Source organism: Stegostoma tigrinum, chromosome 1 (genome assembly GCF_030684315.1).
Source record: "Stegostoma tigrinum isolate sSteTig4 chromosome 1, sSteTig4.hap1, whole genome shotgun sequence".
Lineage (NCBI taxonomy): Eukaryota > Metazoa > Chordata > Chondrichthyes > Orectolobiformes > Stegostomatidae > Stegostoma > Stegostoma tigrinum.
In genome coordinates this window covers 4,100,556-4,122,342 of record NC_081354.1, presented here as the reverse complement: position 1 = coordinate 4,122,342, position 21,787 = coordinate 4,100,556, and the positions used below count along the sequence as shown (strand labels likewise).

The following is a 21,787-nucleotide window of genomic DNA, read 5'->3' as shown; positions in this document are numbered from 1 at the left end:
CAATCATCCAATTGGGTAGTGAAATGCCCCATTTGTGTCCTGATTGGGTGGTGAGGTGGGGAACTGCAACCATAGATGTGTGCAGGCAGCCAATGGTAGGAGCTTAAGGGCAGGCAGCTAAGAGGCAGGAGGTCATGTTATGAACCAACCTCCATTCAGTGACAAGCAGGAGGGGAAACTGGGCTAATTTGTCGCTCATTAAATTAGGAACAGGAGAAGGCCATTCAGCCCTGTGAGCCTGTTCCTTCATTCAATGAGATCATGGTTGCTCTCCAACTTAACTCCACAGAACAGCCTTTGCCCTAGATATCCTGCTATCTTTAGCAGACAACAATCGATCAACCTTGGACCTACTAGCACTTGTGAACTTTTGGGTGTAGAATTGCTTCTCAACTTCACTCCTCAAAGGTCTGGCTGTAATTGTTTGGTCTTTAGATCATAACGCCCCACCAAGCAGAAATGGTTTTATTCTATCTACCCTACCAGTTCTCGAAAAGTTTAATTACTGCCCACATAGAGAAGGAACCAGCTATTCTCCCCAAGTGGTCCATGTTTTCTGCTCCACATGGGTCTTTCACCAGTGATCGAACACTCCGAGGACAACACTATCAACCTCCAACACTACCCTAACCGAAAACACACGAGTCATTGCATTCAATCAGTCAACACAACTGCCACTTGAGCAATTTGCATCGACCCCCCCATCATTCACCAAGCAACCAAAGGGGAACTGCCTCAATAATCCAATCTCAGTAGGAACACTGTTACAAGAGTATTTTTATAGGAGTTTTCAAATCAGAAAGCAACACTCAGAAATAACATCTGTTTACACTTTACTACTTAGACGTCAAATTTTTCATCCATTTAACAAATATTTGGAGACAATTAATTTCCTATTTCTGCTATTCGGACTATTAAAGAGTGTCAGAAAATGGTTTTCACAATATTGTGACCATATTTCATTGTTAAGTTTGTTTTGAAGATTGGTGCTTAAATGATTGTGGACAGTGGTTCATTTTGGAATTTTTCTCATTCTTGCCTAAGAAAAGGTGTCAGTTAGGGATGCCCTTGAATTTATCACCTCTTGAGGCCAAACCAGAGGCCAGTTACGAACGAAACGCGTTGCTATGGGTCTGGAGTCACATGTAGGCCAGACTAGGCGAGGGTGTGAGCCAGCTGAGCTTTTACAACACTTGACCATTGGTTGCTTGGTCGCCAGCTTTCAATTTTATGCTTTGAGATATTAAATTCACATTTCACCATCTGCCAAGGTAGGATTCAAACCTTCGTCCCCACGACATGAGCCTGGCCTCAGGATTAGCAGCTCAGCGAAGTTACCACTTATCCACCATCCCTCCACAGTGCTGAAGAGACACTTCAAGAAGGTCATAGAAAGGGCAACAGGGCACTTTTATTCTAAAACTACCGATTGGAAATCATGTGGTTTAAGCCAAAGTGAGGGCACAGTGGCTAACTTTGCTGGAACTCACATATCTTCAGTGAACTGCTGGATTTACTACAGAATTCATGGCTGTCAAGAGCTGTGGCTATTTGGATATTGTTTGCCAATTTAGTTGGGGTACAACCTTCTGAGAGAGAAAGAAGTTCATCCTCTGCCTTTCTGACAACATCAGAGTCATACAGCATGGAAATAGGCCTCAGCTCCTGTGATGCTGCTTGGCCTGCTGTGTTCATCCAGCTTTACACTTTGTTATCTTGGATTCTCCAGCATCTGCAGTTCCTATTATCTCTGATGGAAATAGACCTGTTGGTCCAACCAATCCATGCCAACCATAATCCCAAACTAAACTAGTCCCACCTGCCTGCACTCGGCCCATTTCCTTCCAGACTGTCACTATTCATGCACTTATTCAAATATCTCTTAAATTTTGTAACTACCTGCACCCACCACTTCGTCTGGGAGCTCATTCCACACACGAACCACTCTCTGTTGCCCGTCATGACTTTTCAAAATCTCTCTCCTTAAAATATGCCCCTGGTCTTGAAATCCTCCCATCTTAGGGAAAAGACATCTGCCATCCACCTTATCTACATTCGTTGTGATTTTGTAAACCTCAATAAGGTCACCCCTCAACCTCCTATATTCCAGAGAAACAAGACCCAGTCTATCCAGCCTTTCCTAATAACTCAAACCCTCCCCTCCTGGCAACATCCTGGTAAATCTTTTCTGAGCCCTCTCTATTTTGATAATATCCTTCCTGTAACAGGGCAACCAGAACTGCACGCAGTATTCCAGAAGAGGCCTCACCATTAACCTGTACAATCTCAACATGACGTCCCAACTCCTACACTCAAAGGTCTGAGTGATGAGGGCAAGTGTGCTAAACACCTTTTTAACCTTCCTATCTATGTGTGATGCAATTGATAGAATGATCTAATTGTTCTCCTGAAAAGCTTCTGCAAGAGCTCTTTTCAACATTTCCCAGATAAACAGCATCTGGACAGGTCGCTATAACATGTGCCTGTGTTTAACGACATCTGAGTGGACCAGGGCACTGACAAAAATCCTTCTGGAACATTTCATACCACCTCTTTTTCCTTCAAAGGATCAACAATTATTGGCCAAAGTGTTTTCCCCTTCAAAATTAATCGCAGCAGTCTTTTAAAAAACTGTGCGTGGGATTATTTAGAAGGATAAATATTTATACGTTCAGACTTCAAACTGGTTGTTAATCTGATATATAACTTTGTTGAATATTTTTGTTTTATCATTAATAAATAACTCTTGGTGTTTATTAAAGAAACTGGTTTGCTAGATCTTTTTATTCTACACCTAAACATAGATGAAGCACACAATTGTCCATATTAGTGACGAAACAAACCTTTTACATTTTATGTTTCAACAGTGGCTTGAGGCTAGCTATAACAGCTAGTGTTAACAGTCCCTTGTTTAGCTTCCACTTATGAATAAAAGAAAAATAGAGCTAACATCCATCTGGTTTTGTTACAGATGTTCAATTTGAGTTGTACCTGCAGGGAATCCTCCTCCAAAGAACATGTTAAACAGATCCTCGGGAGTGATATCTGATTCGTAATTCCGGTGAAATTCGAAGCCTCCATTTTGATAGTTGCCAGGGGATTGACCATCACCGTATCGATCATAGTCCCTTCGTTTCGCTGGGTTACTGAGTACAGCATAGGCATTTCCAATCGCTAAAGATTTCAAAGAACAACGAATATGAGGAACAAAAGAATGAGAATATATCTGTTCTCTCAAGTGGGCACCAAAACCCCCCAATTCACTGTTTCAAAGAGCAGAGGACCTGAGCTAGTGATTTGGCCAAAAGTCCAGAATAACATATGAACAGAAAGGTCACCCTTATCATTATTTTCCCAATACTGCCTGTGGGATCTTGCTGTGTGCAAATTGTTATTATCTAGGAGACACAGCAGCCCTGATTACACTTGAAAGCATTTCATTGGCAGTGCGGGATCTACCAGTATTGTAAAAGGTGCTATTGAAATGCAAGTTCCTTCCTGAATGTCTTTGTAAAATAAAAACCATGTTAGTTTATTAAACTTCAGTCTGATCATTTCTCATGTGCATTCCCATCAATCAGCCTTGTAGATTTAACTTTATGCATGGTGTGGTAGTTTAAGAAATGTTCAAAACCCCTCAACAATATCTCCAAGTGGGAAACATCAAAAACATTATTTAAGAAGCTTTAAAAAGCATGGATAATGCTGTAGCAAAGTGTTACGCAGTTTTAGAAGATGGCATGAATGTAGCTTCAGTGAGAAATTCTGCATCATGGAATCGTGTGTTCTTTTTAATTCATTCACAAGGATGAGGGCATTTCTGGACCAGCAGCATTTATTACCCATCCCTAATTGCCCAGAGGGCAGTTAAGAGTCAACCACATTGCTGTGGGTCTGGAGTCACATGTAGGCCAGACCAGGTAAGGATGGCAGTTTCCTTCCCTAAAGGTCATCAGTGAACCAGATGGGTTTTCCTGAGAGTCAAGAATGGATTCACAGTCATCATTAGATTCTTAATTCCAGATATTTATTGTTGAATTTAAATTCCGCCATCTGCCGTGGCGGGATTTGAACCAGGTATCCGGAACATTCCCTGGGTCCCTGGATTAACGGTCCAGTGATATTACCGATAAGCCATTGCCTCCCCCTTGGTAAAGGATTGGATGTGGACAAGGAAGTTTTGGTTGAAGAAATCCAAATGAAAATGGGATTTTGGGAATGTACAACAACGACATGGAATGAAAGAGAAGAACATTGGGTTTGCTCCCATACACAGTGTAGAAAGAGGTCATTCAGCCAAATCATGCCTGTGCTGGCTTTTCAAAAAAGCTTCTCAGTTTGTCCCACTTTCTCTACATTGAGAGCAGGGGGCCAGGTTAGGACCGTAAAATTTGAGCCAGAATGTTCAGGAGTGATGCCAGGACACATATTCTTCACATGCAGGAGGGAGGAAATCTCGATGTCTCTTCCCCCATTAAAAAAAAGGTTGTTCCGGCTAGGGGGTCCACTGGACTGATGGTTCTGTGAGCCCAATTACTCTTGCATAACTAAACTCTATTTCCCCTACTGTAGACCAAAGATACAGATCAGCCATAACCTAATTGATTGACAGAACAGTTCTGAGGGGCTGAATGGCCTCCTCCTGGTCCTACATTTACAGAAGTTAAGTGTGAGAAGGAAACATTGTTGGCATCAAAGCAGAATCTGGTCTGTGTGTCCACTTTAGTTTGGGGCAACAAATAACTAACATCAGAGAGTGTGTTCAACAACGGAGAACATAACACTTTGCCTCAAGGAGTTGCTGTGGTCCTGAGCAGAGTAGAAGTGAATCAGGGGAAGAAACAGACTCATTGAGACAAAAGAAAAAAGACTGGCCAGTGGAATCCAAAACAATCACAACGTACACTTGTACCCTTCCTGACCTCCCATTTAACATCGAGATGAGCAGGAATTACTTCTCTCAGGGAGTTGCTTGCGTTTGGAATTCTCTCCTCGAGACAGCAGGGGGGAGGTAAATTGTAAACAGAAACCTAAGCTCACCTTTAAATGCGTCTGTTGCTCCAGGAGCGTGGTTTTTGTCTGGATGGAACTTCAGCGCCAACTTCCTGTAAGCTTTCTTCAGATCTTCGTCAGATGCATCTTTATTGACCCCGAGAATCTCGTAGTAATCTTTACATCGCTTTATCCTACAGAGAAATCGCAACATGGCATAAGCAAATCAAGTCTAAGCAACTAGAAAGTAAGGAACCAAAACAGAAGTTGCTGGAAAAGCTCAGCAGGTCTGGCAGCATCTATTGAGAGAAATCAGAGTGAATGTTTTGGGTCGAGTGACAATTCCTCAGGACTGATGGTAGCTAAAAAGGAAGTTACATCAGTCCACACACGCTGACTCCAAATTGTGACACTTAAGGGATGGTGTTCGCTCAACAAACAGAATTCACAGGCATTTGGCTTCAAGAGTGACACTTTGAATATTAAACCGTCATAGTGAGAACATCAATTTGGCAATAATCTAGCTTCACAAAAATCCCTGAACTGCTGCTTGCAACGTGGTCTCATCTACACTGGGGAGGGAAAACACAGCCCAGGTGACTGCTTTGTTGAACACAAGGTGTAGAGCTGGATGAACACAGCAGGCCAAGCAGCATCAGTGGAGCAGGAAAGCTGACGTTTCGGTCCTAGACACTTTATTAGAAATGGGGGAGGGGAGGGGGGGGGGGGTTCTGAAAAAAATAGGGAGAGTGGGGGAGGCGGACAGAAGATGGGCAGAGGTGCGGGGGGTGGGGAAGAGAGAGAGAGAGAGAGAGAGAGAGAGAGAGAGAGAGAGAGAGAGAGAGAGAGAGAGAGAGAGAGAAAAAGAGAGAGAAATCTGTTGTTCAGATTTATATCCCTTATCCATCTTGTGTGTCCTCACGTGACCCATTGCCTTTCACCATCAATCCTTTGGTCATTTAATCTCTCTGATATTCTACCCTTTGAAGCAAGCTCTCACCTATTTTCTTTTGTCATCATCCCCTTTTCCTCTCTCCCCACCTGATTAAAACCATTTATATCTTGAAACATACTCCAGCTGAGTGGAAAAGTCAAACTGAAATGTTAAGTCTTATTTATTTATTCATGGAGTGTGGGTGTCGCAGATGAGGCCAGCATTCACATTTAGGAATTACATGCAGGCCAGACCATGGAAGGGCAGTAGATTTCCTTCACTAAAGGACATTAATGAACCAGATGGTTCTTTGACAACAATTGACAGTTTTAATCCAACGTTTTTATTGAACCCAAATTCCAACATCTGCCATGGCAAGAATCGAACTCATGTCGTGACAGGATAAATCCGGGTTCTGGATTGCTTTCCCAGTGACATTACCATTACATCACTGCACTCAACTGTTTGTTTCTGCACAGATGATGCCCAGAACTTCTGAATATTCCAGCACGTTTTGTGTTTATTTCTAAAGCTATAACCCACCTTTATTATTAAAGGTGGGTTATATGTGATGCATGATTAAAGTGACCACACCAACACTGTACAATGGTTACACTATAGATTTTCATCACCATTAGGGTAGTTTTCCTGCAAACAACAAGCCTCAAAAGGCACAATTCACCAAGACAGTAAACACCCAATGGTAAACACTGGGAATGCCACCCCCTGCAAGTTCCCCTCCAAGCCACTCACCATCCTGACTGAGAAATATACCCCTATTCCTTCACTGTCTCTGAGTCAAAATCCTGGAACTCCCTCCCTAAGGGGCATTGTGGGTCAACCGACAGCATGTGGACTGCAGAGGTTCAAGAAGGCAGCTCACCCCCACCTTCTCAAGGGGGCAACTAGGGACGGAGAAACAAATGCTGCTTAGCCAGCAACACACATGTCCACAAGTGAATTTAAAAAAAGGCAAAATACTGTGGGCGCTGGAGGTCTTAAGCAAAGATGGAGAATGCTTGAGAAATTGAGCGGGTCTGACAGCATTTGTGGAGTCAGAAACAGAGTTAAACATTTCGAGTCCAGGATAACTCCTATTCGTGACTCAGTAAACATTGCAGAGTTCCCACTTCAGAGTCCTTTGGGATTGATCAACACATCTCGTACAGAACAACAGTTCTCACGTTTCAGCAACATATTAAAAACATCTCAAAACACTTCACAGGAGCAATGAGCAAACAAAACATTCGAGACTGATCCACTGGCAACCAAAAACTCAGCAGAAGATGTGGGTTTTGGTGGCGACGTTTTATCCCGTAAGACGATGTTATGTAGCACGGTGGCTAACCAGGAGTTAAAGACCACTGAGGATTGGTCTGGGAACCACACTCTAGCAGGGGCTTTGCTGCAGAGGAAGGCAGTGAGCCAAAAAGGTGCATTTTACCTTAGCCTTGGCGTCCTCTGGGCCTATTTCTCAGCAGCTGGGCTTGAAAGTTTAGAAGAGGAAAGAGAGTCGCAATGAGGCTTCAGGAGAGAATTCCTGAGCCTCGAGCCCAGGTAGCTAAATAAAAAGGTACAGCTGGCAATGGAGGCCTGATGGAGGTCAAGCTATACAGGTGATTGGAATCAGAGCAGTGGAGAGATCTCAGGGGATTGTCAAAGCAGGTTGTAGATATAGGTGCCTGCAGAAAATAAATATTCATTCAGCGATTAATGAGGCTGAATAATACATTTGAAACAACTTCACTGAAGCATACTAGATATCCTGAGCAAACACATACACTGGACTCATAGTGTTTAGTCTGCTAAACGTTAACCAACCCAATCCAGCTCTTAGCGTGAAGCCCTGCAGATTACAGAGCCACTGCTGCACACCTGAAGGTTAATTTAAATGCCATGAGGATTGCTCCAACACAATGTGGACGAAAGTGCTATAGAAATGAAAAGGCAGTTGGTTCTTTATCTAAGGACATATTCAAAATAAGTGTTTCACACATCACTAGTTAGCTGAAAATTCTTAAATCTTTGATCCTTTATTTACAATCTGGTCACCAAACTTTAGGAAAGAGTGTGTTGAAGTGGGATTAATTGGACAGCTCGAATAAAGTGCCAAGCAAAGGCGCAGTGGGCTGAATGGCCTGCTCTTTGCTAAATGACTGGACTCAGGGTAGTCTGAAGCAACTCTACACATCCCTTCTCAATTTTTAAAGAGCTTTGTGTTTGCTCATCCACGAATTGAACACGTGAGTCATTCCACAATACAGATGATGCAGCATTAACCGGAGAGCAGTGAGAATGTGGAACAAACTCCCACAGGGGATGGAGAGGTGAATTGTGTAGAAAGGGTTAGAAGGTTAGGCTGACAGCGAAAGAGGAGGCGGCCAGGAGGAGGCCCGTGTGGAGCATTAACACCAGTACGGATTTGTTGGGCAGAATGGTCCGCTTCCAAGCTGTGGTGCCAATGTAACAATAACACTCATGGGGAAAGCATCGCATCACAAGGTCACATTGTCTCTCACAGTTATGGCCATCGTCCATACCTCTGGACTCCTTCCAGCTGCTCTTTTGTGTAAACCTTTGCTGATTCAGCTTTGTTCTCCTTCTCTGATGTGGGCCCATTTTCGACTCCAGCACCTGCAGATTTCCGCTGGTATGGTCTACCCGATTCAGATCGATGCCCGCCACCAGCTGCACTCCCATTTCTGGTGATTGCTTCTATCAACGCTAAAAAAAAAGAAGGGAAAGAGAAAAAGTGGGATAAAGATTGATAGATACTGACAGAGGAGTAGACAGCAGTCCAAATCCGCCAGCAAGCTGCAACCTTCTCCCAGACACTGAGCAGTTTCCATTAGAGCGTGACAGTCCCAGAGGAGCACAGCACTCCACACAACATGTACATAACTGCCAAAAATCATCTAATTTACAACACTCCCACTTACCCGCTCAGTCACACACAAAGAGCCGGTATTGATGTAGTTGAGGAGATGGAGGTAATCACACTTGAACTAGTAATTCAGAGGTCCCGAGGCTAATAGTCGATGATGGAAATATGGGTTCAAACATGATAAATATGGTTTCAAGTCCTAACCATGGTAACTGGCGAAATTTTTAGATGTTTAATTAATTGGAACAGTCTCTGCAACACTGACAGTGATATTTTATGGAACGAGTTCCCAATGCCACTGTAGAACTCTTTACCACAGATGGCTGTCGACGCTGGGTCATTAAGTACGATCAAGTTTGAGACAGACAGGCTTATTTTAAATCAGCGAGGGAATCAAGCGATCTGGGCAAAAGGCAGGAAAGTGGAGTCAACAATGAACAGATCAGCCACAATCTCATCGAATGTTACAATGGACTCGATGGGCTGAATGACCTACATTTGCTCTTACATTTTATGGGCAAGATGGCCACCAGAATAGTTTATAGTAATGACACAGTGACAAAGCGCACTGTGCATCCACCCTACCTCCATCACTGCCCACTGCCCCAACACTTGCCCTTCCTGTTGGCTGCTGTCCCTTACTCCCACCTCCCACTGGTCTCTGCTCCTGCACTCACCCCTCCTCACTGCTGGCCATGACCCTCCCTACTCAGTGCATGGGAGAGACAATGATTCATTGATTTCACAGCGCCATTGCTGGGGGGTTGACTGTTAATCTGTGTTTCTACAGCGGCATTTAGTTACCATGTAAACAATAAACATAGTCAACCATCCACTGCTGTAAAAAATTATCTGGATCACTGATGTTCTTTTGGGAAGGAGATCTGCCGCTCTTTTCTTGTCTGGCCTACATGTGACTCAAGAACCAAAGGTGACTCATAATTACTCTCAAGGTGGATTTGGGATGGCAACAACTGCTCACCTTTCCAGTGATGCCCACATCACATAAAAGGATAAATGAAAATCTCACAACATCCTACTCTCCCTCATACATGCACACGTACATGTACATATACAGACACACACTCACACACACACGAAGAAACAGGAGATGGTCTAATTAGTGAAACAGAATTAATTCGAGGTGAAGAGAAGGAGTTAATGTAAAGAAATAAAAGAGGTTTGGGAGTTTACAGAGAATGTGTGAAATATCAGAGAGTAGCAGTGGGGGTTTTGCAGGGAGAGGTGTTAGGTTTGCTGAGGGGACTGGGGTTATGGCGCTAGCATGAAGCGAATCAGGAAAAGCACATGCTGGTTCATCCAGCTCCACATTTTGTTATCCAGGAAAAGGACATCCCTGATTTTGTTCAACTCTAACGGCCGTCCCTCCTGCACACCTCACCCCCACCCCCGTAGTCTCACCCCAATGGAGAATCTGAAATGCTCAGCAATTCTGACAAAGCTTGTGGAAAGAGAAGCTGTTCACCCACTGTATTTCAATGATTTTTCACTGGAACTGGAAAAACTTGACATGATCCTCTGGGAAAACTAAGAAGAATATTTCCGGTTTTGCAATTTTTTTTTCAGATTTCCAGCTATCCTTCAACCCTGGTTCCATTCTGATAAATCTTCTCTGCACCTCCTCCCAAGGTTTTGACATCCTGCCTCTAATGTCGGAATTGGACACAATACACCAGATGAGGTTTAATTAGTCACATACAGTGCAACTCTCCTTGTTCTGTCCACGTACCTCTACTGAGAAAGTGCAGGTTTTGACAGCATCTAAAAGAATGTGGCACTCTCTCAGTATTGAACTAATCACCTCGTCTAGACTTTGTACACAAGTCGCAGGACAAGGGCTTATCTCAAAGGCCCAACTTTCTTACTCAGAAGCTAGAGTTTTACCCAACCAGCTAAGGTCTTTTCCTTTACATTCTTGCCATCCTGCCTTGGGGCTAAACAGAGCCCTGCGCCATTTCACACTGAAGACCCTCATCCTCCTGCACTACCTGCCTTCAATTTAACCGGCAGGCAATCGGGAAGAACCAGATCCCACTAGACACTAATTTTGATTTCCAAAATTACTGAAGAAATGGTGAACTTGGCAGACTGGATAACGATGTAAGTCTTGTTACACTTTCTATGTAAAAATACAGTTCCTAAAGTGAAAGGCACTCTGTATCTTTATTGATAAAACTCAGAGTTTAGCAGCAGGAAGGGGAGAGAAACCTGTGTAAAACAGTAGTTTGGCCTTACCTGGAGTGTTGTGCCCAATTCTGGGAACTACACTTTAGGACGGATTTAGAATCATAGAATCCCCACATTGCGGGAGCAGGCCATTCAGTCCATCGCATTCACAACAAGAACAGCATCTCACCCAGACCCACTCCATTACCCTATCCCTATAACCCTGCTTTTCCCATGGCTAACTCACCCAGCCTGCAACATGCCACGTCGGGCAATTTATAGTGGCCAGTCCACCCTAGCCTGCACATCTTTGGACTGTGGGAAGAAACCGGAGCACCCGGAAGAAACCCACGCAGACACGGGGAGAACGTAGAAACTCCACACAGACAGTTGGCCGAGGGTGGAATCGAGCTTGGGTCTCTGGTGCTGTGAGGCTGCAGTGCTAACCACTGAGCCACCGTGCCACGAGGGTGCACAGAATGTTTACATGAATGATCCAGGGATGGCAATCTTCAGTTACATGGACAGATTCCTCACAATCACGATCCTTCCCTGTCACTATAACATGATTGTTCTGCATTCTATTCTATTACCCCAATGTATTTATGTCAGATATCAGTTGTCTACTTCGCACTCAAAACTTTTTTCTGTATCTTTTCACTTTTCACTGTATCTCAGTACACGTGACAATGAAGTGAATCAGAAAAAGCTCCTGAAGGTTCTTTATTGATTGCATCAAGCAATATCTCCTTACTGATATGGCCATTACAGTCTAATCTGCTCCTTCATATCACATGGCACAAAGGACAAAACAAGGGTAAGATCCTGCAAGGCAGTTGTTCACATCCACAGCGCAGGAGGAAGCAATTTCCACCCCAGTGTCAGCCTTGTTTTCTTTTATAATTCATTCAGCAACTTCAAGCCCTTCATGAAAATAAGGTAACAGGGTCACCTCTCAAAGTCCCAAACATGGGTTCTCCAAACATCTTCCCACTTTCCCTCAATTCTTCACTCCTCCTGAAATTGGGCTGAAACCAGCACTGTTCCAAACCTCCCCACCGTCCACCCAACTCAACCTCATCCCCTCTAAGCCCGCTACACACTCCTGCCCCCACCACCAATGCCCCACACCCTTCAAGCCCTCCCCCAATCAGCAATCCCAACTCAAACTCTCACACTTCACCAGCCCGCACCCACCCCACCCTCAAAAAAAACTATCACTCCCAAAGGAAAGTTCAAGCAAAGTTTGACTCAAGATTCAGGTCTTATTACTCCTCTATTAGCTAAGCATTGTTAGAGAATGCACACAGATTCATTAACAGAGGTACAGTGGAATACCTTAGTGCCTGAGTTTGAAACAGTATGTGTTCCTGGAGCGTGCAGCTCACACGGGATAGTTGTGGTCAACGAAATTCAATGTCTGTTATGATCCAGACTTCAGACAGAGGCAGGTTTCTTGTTCAAGATCAGTTTCCATTTAAACCAGTGTCTGATAGGGTAAAAGTTCAGCACAACATTGTGGGCCGAAGGGCCTGTACTGTTCTATGTTCTATGTCTTATGAATGCTTTCTTTTTTAGTTGACAGGTCGTGGAGTTTGCTGGTTATAATTGTCTCATGTCCTTTTAGTGATAATAGCAGTAAACATGTTAGGTGGGCACACTGATTCTGTTTGCAATGCTGCAGGATACTTGAATGGCGGTGTTAAATTAATTTACTGGGATCATACCAGAAACAAGAGCAAAGACTGAATCCCCTGAGGCTCTTCTCTCTGGAAAAGGACACTGAGACATGATGTGTTAGAGATCTTCAAGATGATCGAAGAGTTCAATGGGACAGACTCAGGCCAGAGCTAGGCGGAGATCGTAAAGAAAATTAATAAATGCAGCAAGAAACTTCTTTACACAGACAGTGGTGAGAATGTGGAGCTCTAGTGATGTCGAGGTAGATTGTGTCCATGAACTTAAGGCGGAAACTGGATAAACACAGAAGCAGTAGCACACAGACCCAAGAACAGCCTAAAGCAGTGTCAGAAGCCCTTGTGGAACATAAAAGACCAGAACAAACCAGCTGGACTGAATGGCCTGTTTCTGCGCTGGGCTTCTGTGTATATACATCCAAGCCTTGGATCTATCTGGGTCTCATTTAAAGCTTCTGCACATGGTTTATACAGGCCAGTCGTTACAGATTTCCCTGACAAATATGAAGGGTCACACCACTTTAAAATATTTATTGCTTAATTGTGTTCTAGGAGTTTGAATGAAAAGCACTCGGCTTAAAACATTCTTTCTAGGTAAATAAGTTTAGGCACTTAACATAATATAATTACTTTAGGAGGTGGATGTCTATGTTGAAGAGAAAGGAAGCAGAGAATCCAAAGCTATACAATTAAACATAGTTACAATGGGTGATAATGGGAACTGCAGATGCTGGAGAATCCGAGATAATAAAGTATGAAGCTGGATGAACACAGCAGGCCCAGCAGCATCTCAGGAGCACAAAAGCTGACGTTTCAGGCCTAGACTCTTCATCATCTACGGTCCGCCTCCCCCTCTCTCCCTATTTATTCCAGAACCCTCACCCCATCCCCTTCTCTGATGAAAGGTCTAGGCCCAAAACGTCAGCTTTTGTGCTCCTGAGATGCTGCTGGGCCTGCTGTGTTAATCCAGCCTCACATTTTATTATCTTGGAATCTCCAGCATCTGCAGTTCCCATTATCTCTGCTGCTGGGCCTGCTGTGTTCATCCAGCCTCACATTTTATTATCATAGTTACAATGGGATTTGACACATCAGGCAGAGGCCATTCAGCCTTTGAGTCTGTTGCATTACTCAGTTAGATCACAGCCGAAGTGTACCTGAACGCTGTCTACATGCCTGGGTTCTCTAATCTTTAAACCCCGTCCCGTACTCAATAAAAATCCATCAATCTCTTCAGTTCAACTGGCCTCCAGCCTCAAGCTTTATTGAGGGGAAAAAGACACTTTTAGAATTGGCATTTTGGGTCCGGTGACCCTTCCTCAGAACCTCGGGTCACTGGACCTGAAACCTTAACTCTGTTTTTTCCTTCACAGATGCTGCCAGACCTGCTGAGCTTTTCCAGCAACTTCTGTTTTTGCTCCTGATTTACAGCATCCGCACCTCTTTCTTTTTTTTAAAAGACTTCCCTTCATATTAAGTACTTGTTGGCATCAACCTGAATGAGCAGACCACCTCACCACTATCACACCCCCCACCCCAGGGTGTAGTGACTCAGTTTACCTCATCAATGCATTCCATTGCCATAAACACCTTGCCTTGCTCAACCCACAATCCTCTATACTTGGTGGAGCTTGAAGTTCATCTGTGCAAGCTGTGCAGATGTTTCCAGATGAATCCGTGTACACATGGGGAGTGTGCACACTGGTCTGTTCAGATTACACAGGAACAATCTGGGCAAAGGAAGAGGGTGTTATTGCTAGATTTGCCGATGACACAAAGGTAGATGGAGGGACAGGAAGTGTTGAGGAAGCAGGGAGGCTGCAGAAGGACTTAGGCTAAGGAAAAGTGGGTGAAGAAGTGGCAGATGGATGACAGTGTGGAACAGTGTGGAGTTATGCATTTTAGTCGGAAGAATAGAGGTATAGATTGTTTTCTAATTGGGGAAAGGCTTCAGAAGTCTGAAGCACAAGGGACTTGGGAGGATTAGAGACAGTAGGAACTGCAGATGCTGGAGAATCTGAGATAACAAGGTGTAGAGCTCGATAAACACAGCAGGCCAAGCTGCATCAGAGGAGCAGGAAAGCTGACGTTTCGGGTCTGGACCTTACCTGGGAGTTGTAGTTCAGGATGCTCTTAGGGTTAACATACAGGTTCAGTTGGCAGTTAGGAAGGCAAATACATCTTAACATGCACTTTGAGAGTGCTAGAATACAACAGTAGGTATGTACTGCTGAGGCTGTAGAAGGCTCTGGTCAGACTGCATTTGGAATACTGTGAGCAGTTTTCAGCTCAGTATCTAAGGAAGGATGTGCTGGCATTGGCGGTGGTGCGGACATGCCAGAGGAGATCTACAAGAATGATCCTGATCATGAAGGGCTTGTTACGTGAGGACTGTTGAGGACGCTGGGTCTGTACTTGATGAGGAGTGATCCCATTGAAACTTACAGAAAACTATAAGCCTAGGTAGAGTGGATGTGGAGAAGATGTTTCCATTCATGTGAGAGACTAGGACCCTAGGGCACAGCTTCAGGGTGAAGGGAATGACCCCTCAGAACTGAGATGAGGAGGAATTTCTTCAGCCAGAGGGTGGTGAATCTGTGGAACGCACTGCTAGAGAGGGCTGTGGAGGCCAAGTCATTGAGTATATTAATGGCAGAGGTAGATAGGTTCTTGATTAGTAAGGGGATCAAGGATTACGGGAGAAGGCTAGAGAATAGGAGTGAGAAACATACTAGACATGATCGAATGGCAGAGCAGACTCAATGGGCTGAATGGCCTCATTCTGCTCCTATATCTTATGGCTGTGCATACTGGCTGTATACACATCACTGAAGTTTCCAGGGAGAGGCAAGTTGCTTCATTATTCAGAGATAATGGGAACTGCAGATGCTGGAGAATTCCAAGATAATAAAATGTGAGGCTGGATGAACACAGCAGGCCCAGCAGCATCTCAGGAGCACAAAAGCTGACGTTTCAGGCCTAGACCGTTCACCCTCTCTGATGAAGGGTCTAGGCCCGAAACGTCAGCTTTTGTGCTCCTGAGATGCTGCTTGGCCTGCTGTGTTCATCCAGCTCCACACTTTGTTATCTTGCTTCATTATTCATCTCCCTTTATGGCCCCAGGTTAGCACAAGGTGTGAATGGGCAAACATTTGAGGTAATAAAATGTGAGGCTGGATGAACACAGCAGGCCAAGCAGCATCTCAGGAGCACAAAAGCTGACGTTTCGGGCCTAGACCCTTCATCAGAGAGGGGGATGGGGGGAGGGAACTGGAATAAATAGGGAGAGAGGGGGAGGCGGACCGAAGATGGAGAGTAAAGAAGATAGGTGGAGAGGGTGTAGGTGGGGAGGTAGGGAGGGGATAGGTCAGTCCAGGGAAGACGGACAGGTCAAGGAGGTGGGATGAGGTTAGTAGGTAGCTGGGGGTGCGGCTTGGGGTGGGAGGAAGGGATGGGTGAGAGGAAGAACCGGTTAGGGAGGCAGAGACAGGTTGGACTGGTTTTGGGATGCAGTGGGTGGGGGGGAAGAGCTGGGCTGGTTGTGTGGTGCAGTGGGGGGAGGGGATGAACTGGGCTGGTTTAGGGATGCAGTGGGGGAAGGGGAGATTTTGAAACTGGTTCCTCCTGCACTGCCACAATGATGCCACCCGAAGGTTGCAGGAACAGCAACTCATATTCCGCCTGGGAACCCTGCAGCCATATGGTATCAATGTGGACTTCACCAGTTTCAAAATCTCCCCTTCCCCCACTGCATCCCTAAACCAGCCCAGTTCATCCCCTCCCCCCACTGCACCACACAACCAGCCCAGCTCTTCCCCCCCACCCACTGCATCCCAAAACCAGTCCAACCTGTCTCTGCCTCCCTAACCGGTTCTTCCTCTCACCCATCCCTTCCTCCCACCCCAAGCCGCACCCCCAGCTACCTACTAACCTCATCCCACCTCCTTGACCTGTCCGTCTTCCCTGGACTGACCTATCCCCTCCCTACCTCCCCACCTACACCCTCTCCACCTATCTTCTTTACTCTCCATCTTCGGTCCGCCTCCCCCTCTCTCCCTATTTATTCCAGTTCCCTCCCCCCATCCCCCTCTCTGATGAAGGGTCTAGGCCCGAAACGTCAGCTTTTGTGCTCCTGAGATGCTGCTTGGCCTGCTGTGTTCATCCAGCCTCACATTTTATTATCTTGGAATCTCCAGCATCTGCAGTTCCCATTATCTCTGAAACATTTGAGGTTTTTCTTTAATAATCTGATTGATTCTTTGTATTTCTAGGTTACATTAACAATGTGGTCCAGGTTGTTTCTAATGCCCAGCATCCCCTGTGTTCCGAAGCCAGCATTTTATTTACATGGCCAACTCTTACACTGCCTCAGGACAGGGTTGCTTGTTTTCTGCTTCTCCTGAATTCCTAAATCGTGTTGCAGGATACAATCTACCTCAGCCACTCAATGTTTCACCCACATCACACTTAAAATACTCACCTTCCTTAGCAGGCCTGTTGAGCTTTTCCAGCAATGTCTGCTTTTGTTGCATTTATACAGTGACTGTCACAACCTCAAGGCATCTCATAATAATCTTTACAGGCAATCTGTGCATAGAAAGCTCCAATAAATTGCAATCATGGCTAGATACTCTGTTCTTTCAGCGATGCTGGTGTGGTGATAAATATCAGCCAGGATGAATATCAGGGGAACTCATCTGATCTTTGTCCAAATATTTTCTGCAGAATTTTTTATATCCACGTCAGAGGCCTTGGGTGAACATTTTGTGGGCTAATCTTTTCCTTACACAGAGGCTTCAATTATAACTTTCATCCTCGGGGGTATAAACCATCTGTGAGTTTGAATGCCCATTCCCCTCACTGCTGCTTGGTAAAAACTTTTGTTAAGGCACCACAGATGTGATGACTTACATCAAATTTATCCATCCAATATTTATGCCCCACAGAAGCCTCTGCCCATTCTTCTAATCCTTTCTCCCTCGTGTGCTTATCTAGCTTCCCCTCAAATATATCAATATGATTTGTTTTGACCACATCTTGCGGTACAAAGCTCTATGGTCTCCCCACTCGGTAAGGATGGAAAATTTTGGTGAATTGCTGATTGGAGTCACAACGTCCTTGCATCCCCTATCAGTGGGAACATCTTCTCTAAGTCTATCCTTCTGATAATGGTGAAAGGGACATCCACTCTGCCACAGTGGAGGCCATTCCTGCTCCCAGCTTTAATCATAGCAGGTATGCTCACACATTTCCTGTTGCATTCTGGGGATTACCACAAGTCAGGAGTATGATGCCAAAGCATACGAGACTCTGGGCCAAGTGCTGGAAAATGGGATTAGAATAGTCAGATCATTGTTTTTGACATGCACGGACATGATGGGTTGAAAAGCCTTTTCCTGTGCTACAGATTTCTATGGCTATATGATTCCCCACTTGCCTGGCTGGGTGCATCCCCAACAACACTCAGGAAGCTCAATACCATCTAAGACAAAGCACTACACGCACAAGCATCCACTCTCTCCACCATCAACACTCAGTAGCAGCAGCATGTACGATGTACAAGATGCACCGCACAAATTCACCAAAGATCTGCACACAGCGCCTTCCAAACCCACGACCACTTCCATCTAGAAGGATGAGGATAACAGATACATGGGAACACCACCCCCTACAAGTTCCCCTCCAAGCCACTCACCATCCTGACATGGAAATATATCGCCGTTCCTTCAGTGTCGCTGGGTCAAAATCTTGGAATTCCCTCCCTAAGGGCATTGTGGGTCCACCTACAGCAGGTGGACTGCAGCGGTTCAAGAAGGCAGCTCCCCCCCACCCTCTCAAGGGGGAAACTAGGGATGGGTAATAAATGCTGGGCCCAGACAGTGACACCTATGTCATGGCTCATGAATGAATTTTAAAAATCATGATGTTTCTAATTCTTTGCAGGCATGCAAAAGTACAGTGTCTGGATGGTTGGCAATGACAGAGTAATGGAAGAAAATAGAGATGAGGGACTGGATCCAATAGTGAATGAGCTACTGCAAGAAACTTCTGGGTAACTGAATGAGAAGATGGATGTGCACAGTTAGAGAAACCAAAAAAAAACTCTGAAATCATTTTTCAACAATTTGAGCAACAGCTCAGAGTCAGACCAGGGAAAACATCAGCGAAGAGCGTTGCATCAGTTGTGAGCAAGAGTCTCTGGAGGTCACAGGAACAGCATTTGCCTGGCTCTGGGGATCACACATGATGTTCTGAATAACGCTGTCCAATTCGGGAGCAGCAACTCATGCTGCTGAGCAAAACAGCTGAGTACCTAACAAAAACGCAAAGGAAACTTTACAACCAGCAGAACGCCACTGGAATAAAGCAGCAAATGCAAAATACAACACCTGGACAAGTACAGCTCCGACAACACTTAAGGAGCTCGACACCATCCAGGTCAAAGCAGGCCACTTGATTGGTTCGACATCTCATAAGCATCCTCTCCCTCCACCATCGACACTCAGTCGCAGCAGTGTGTACTATCTACAAGATGCACTGCAGAAATTCACCAAAGATCCTCAGGCAGCACCTTCCAAACCCACGACCACTTCCATCTAGAAGGACAAGGGCAGCAGATACATGGGAACATCGCCCACTGCAAGTTCCTCTCCGAGCCGTTCCTCATCCTGACTTGGAAATATATCATCATACCTTCAGTGTCACTGGCACAATCCTGAAATTCCCTCCCTAACGGCATTGTGGGTCAACCCAGAGCACACAGACTGCAGTGGTTCAAGGCAGCAGCTCACCCCCACCTTCTCAAGGGGCAACTAGAGCCAAAGAATAAATGCTGAGCCCAGCTAATGATGCCCACATCTCATTAATGATTTGCTTTTAAACACTGAAAGGTCTATTGTTCAGAAACAGGGCATTTGGCCCAACTGATTCCTGATAGCGTTTTTGCTCCACATAAATCTCCTTCCCAAATCTATTTATCAAATCCAATGCTTCTTTTTCTTTCTCCCCTCATCTAAATTTCCATAAATGCAGCTGGAATATCAGGACAGAAATGTTTGGAATCCATGCCTGGATTTCCTGGGATTGAGGGGGATAGCCCAACATGGGGTAAATATCTCTCATACAATGCTGATCAAAATGATTAATCTTCTGTTCTGTTAATTTTATCCTAGTATGCAGCACAGAAAGAGGCCATTCAGCCCATCACTATCCCTGTGCTGGGTCTTTGAGAGCTATCCAGTGATCTCATTTCTTGTTCTTCTCCCCCACGTCCTTAACAGCGTGACAAATTTATCCTTTTGTGCGATTATCCAATTTCCTTCTGAATCCACCTCCGCTGCATTCTCAAGACGCCCTGCTCTTCTTTCATTTAAAGGATTCTCTTCTTCCTTCCTGGATCTTTTCCAATTCTCACTACTCTTGGTTACAGACCCTTCTGCTGGTGGAAACAGTTTCACCTGACCACTCTCCTCAAGGAAGCTGGTCACGATTTGCAACACTCCCACTGAATAGATTGAACTGATGCACTGGAAAGGATATTGTTTGTTATCTGTGTCTCAGCTACTGTACAAGAGTTTTTTTTTTAAATGAGTCACTCTACATTGTAGCAGGCCACTCACCCATCTAGTCTACATGGCATTTATGCTTCATGTAAGCCTTCTCCCCACCTTGTCCGCATATCCACCTCTTACATGGTTTTCATGAATCGCTATTTGATTTATTTGTGTCTATACTAATGGTTCCTAGTCTCAGACTCCCTCAATAAGCGCAAACATTTTCTCCTCATTGATCCTAACAAGCCCTGTCTCTGGTTACTGCTCAGCCTTTGCGTTTTTACAGAAAAGAAAAATAGCCTATTCACACTTCAAATCTCTGGATCCAACCTGCAAATAACTGGTGTTAATAAACTCTAAACTCACTTGGTTGTGGATACAAGATCCTTCACAATGTTCTACTCAAAGACATAAGGAAACATTCACAACCCATTGGTGTAAAAACATTGCTTCAAGACAATGACTGTTGCCATTTGCAGCCCAGAGTGATTTACTTGCTGGGAAATAGAACATCGAACTAGGCAAATTATAGATGTTGAGGTACGTTTAAGTAACCACTGACTTGCAGCACAATCAAAAAACCGTGGGGTTTCAAAGAACGAGGGCTGCATTAAATTGTTGCAGGGCACAACAAAATAAACATTTCCCCAGGGCTGGAGGTGGTTTCTAGGCAGAAAATTCCAGAAGTGTTCTGAACATACAAAAAGAAGGACTTGCGTTTCTATAGTACCTTTCACTCTTTCAGCATGCACTCAGAACCAATGAAGTGCAGTCACTGTTGTGATGGAAGAACTGCAGCAGTCGAATTGCACACAGCAAGCTCCTGCAATGATGTATTAAGACAATGAGCAGATAACGTGCTTCTTTAGTGATGTTGGTCGAGGAATAAATATTTGGTCAGGACTCCAGACAGATTGCAACAGAGGCCAACAGATCTTTTGCATACACCCAAAGGGACAGGCAGGGATCTTAGCGGATTAAAAACAGAGAATGGCTGGAGAAACTCAGCAGGTCTGATGGCAACTATGTAGGGAGAAACAGAATCAACGTTTCTGGTCTAGTGACCCTTCTCCAGGACCAGGTGCACCTTGGTGTAATCTCTCATTTAAAGACAGTCCCTGTGACTCAGTCAGCACTGCAACTGGTTTAAGTGCTCGAGTCTTTCTCCCCAAAACCTACTGTTCCTGAGGCTAGGACCCTACCAGTGAACTCCAGCCAACATTGCAATAGACGACACAAAATAGGCTAGTGAATCAGTGATTTTGAGGGCATGGGTTATAAAGTAGAGCGGGTAGGGGAGGGGTGGGAGGTGAGAGGTTAAGCATTAATCTAATAGTGAAGTTAAGAATTTTGAATCTGCAACAATGGAATCCACAATACGTGTCAGTCGAAATGGGAAGATTTATTATGGGAAAATGAAAGAGTGACTTTGTTTGAAAACAGTGATTCTATTGCATTTGTGCAAGCAAAATAGATATTTTGGAAAGATCCTAATGCAACAACAATTGGCCTGAAGGGGAAATCTGATACAGGTCACTTC

At 44.7% G+C, this 21,787-nt stretch overlaps 1 protein-coding gene across 1 annotated transcript in view; it reads right to left on the bottom strand.

The window, feature by feature from the left end:
• The window catches only part of dnajb14 (DnaJ heat shock protein family (Hsp40) member B14), a 36,678-nt gene that overhangs the window by 10,243 nt on the left and 4,648 nt on the right, over window positions 1–21,787 (bottom strand). Inside the window, exons 2-4 of the mRNA XM_048546185.2 lie at window positions 8,467–8,650; window positions 5,041–5,186; window positions 2,992–3,174 (exon numbers count right to left, since the gene is read on the bottom strand). Of these exons, the coding sequence (XP_048402142.1) occupies window positions 2,992–3,174; window positions 5,041–5,186; window positions 8,467–8,650 (513 nt within the window). The remainder of the gene's footprint in view (window positions 1–2,991; window positions 3,175–5,040; window positions 5,187–8,466; window positions 8,651–21,787) is intronic.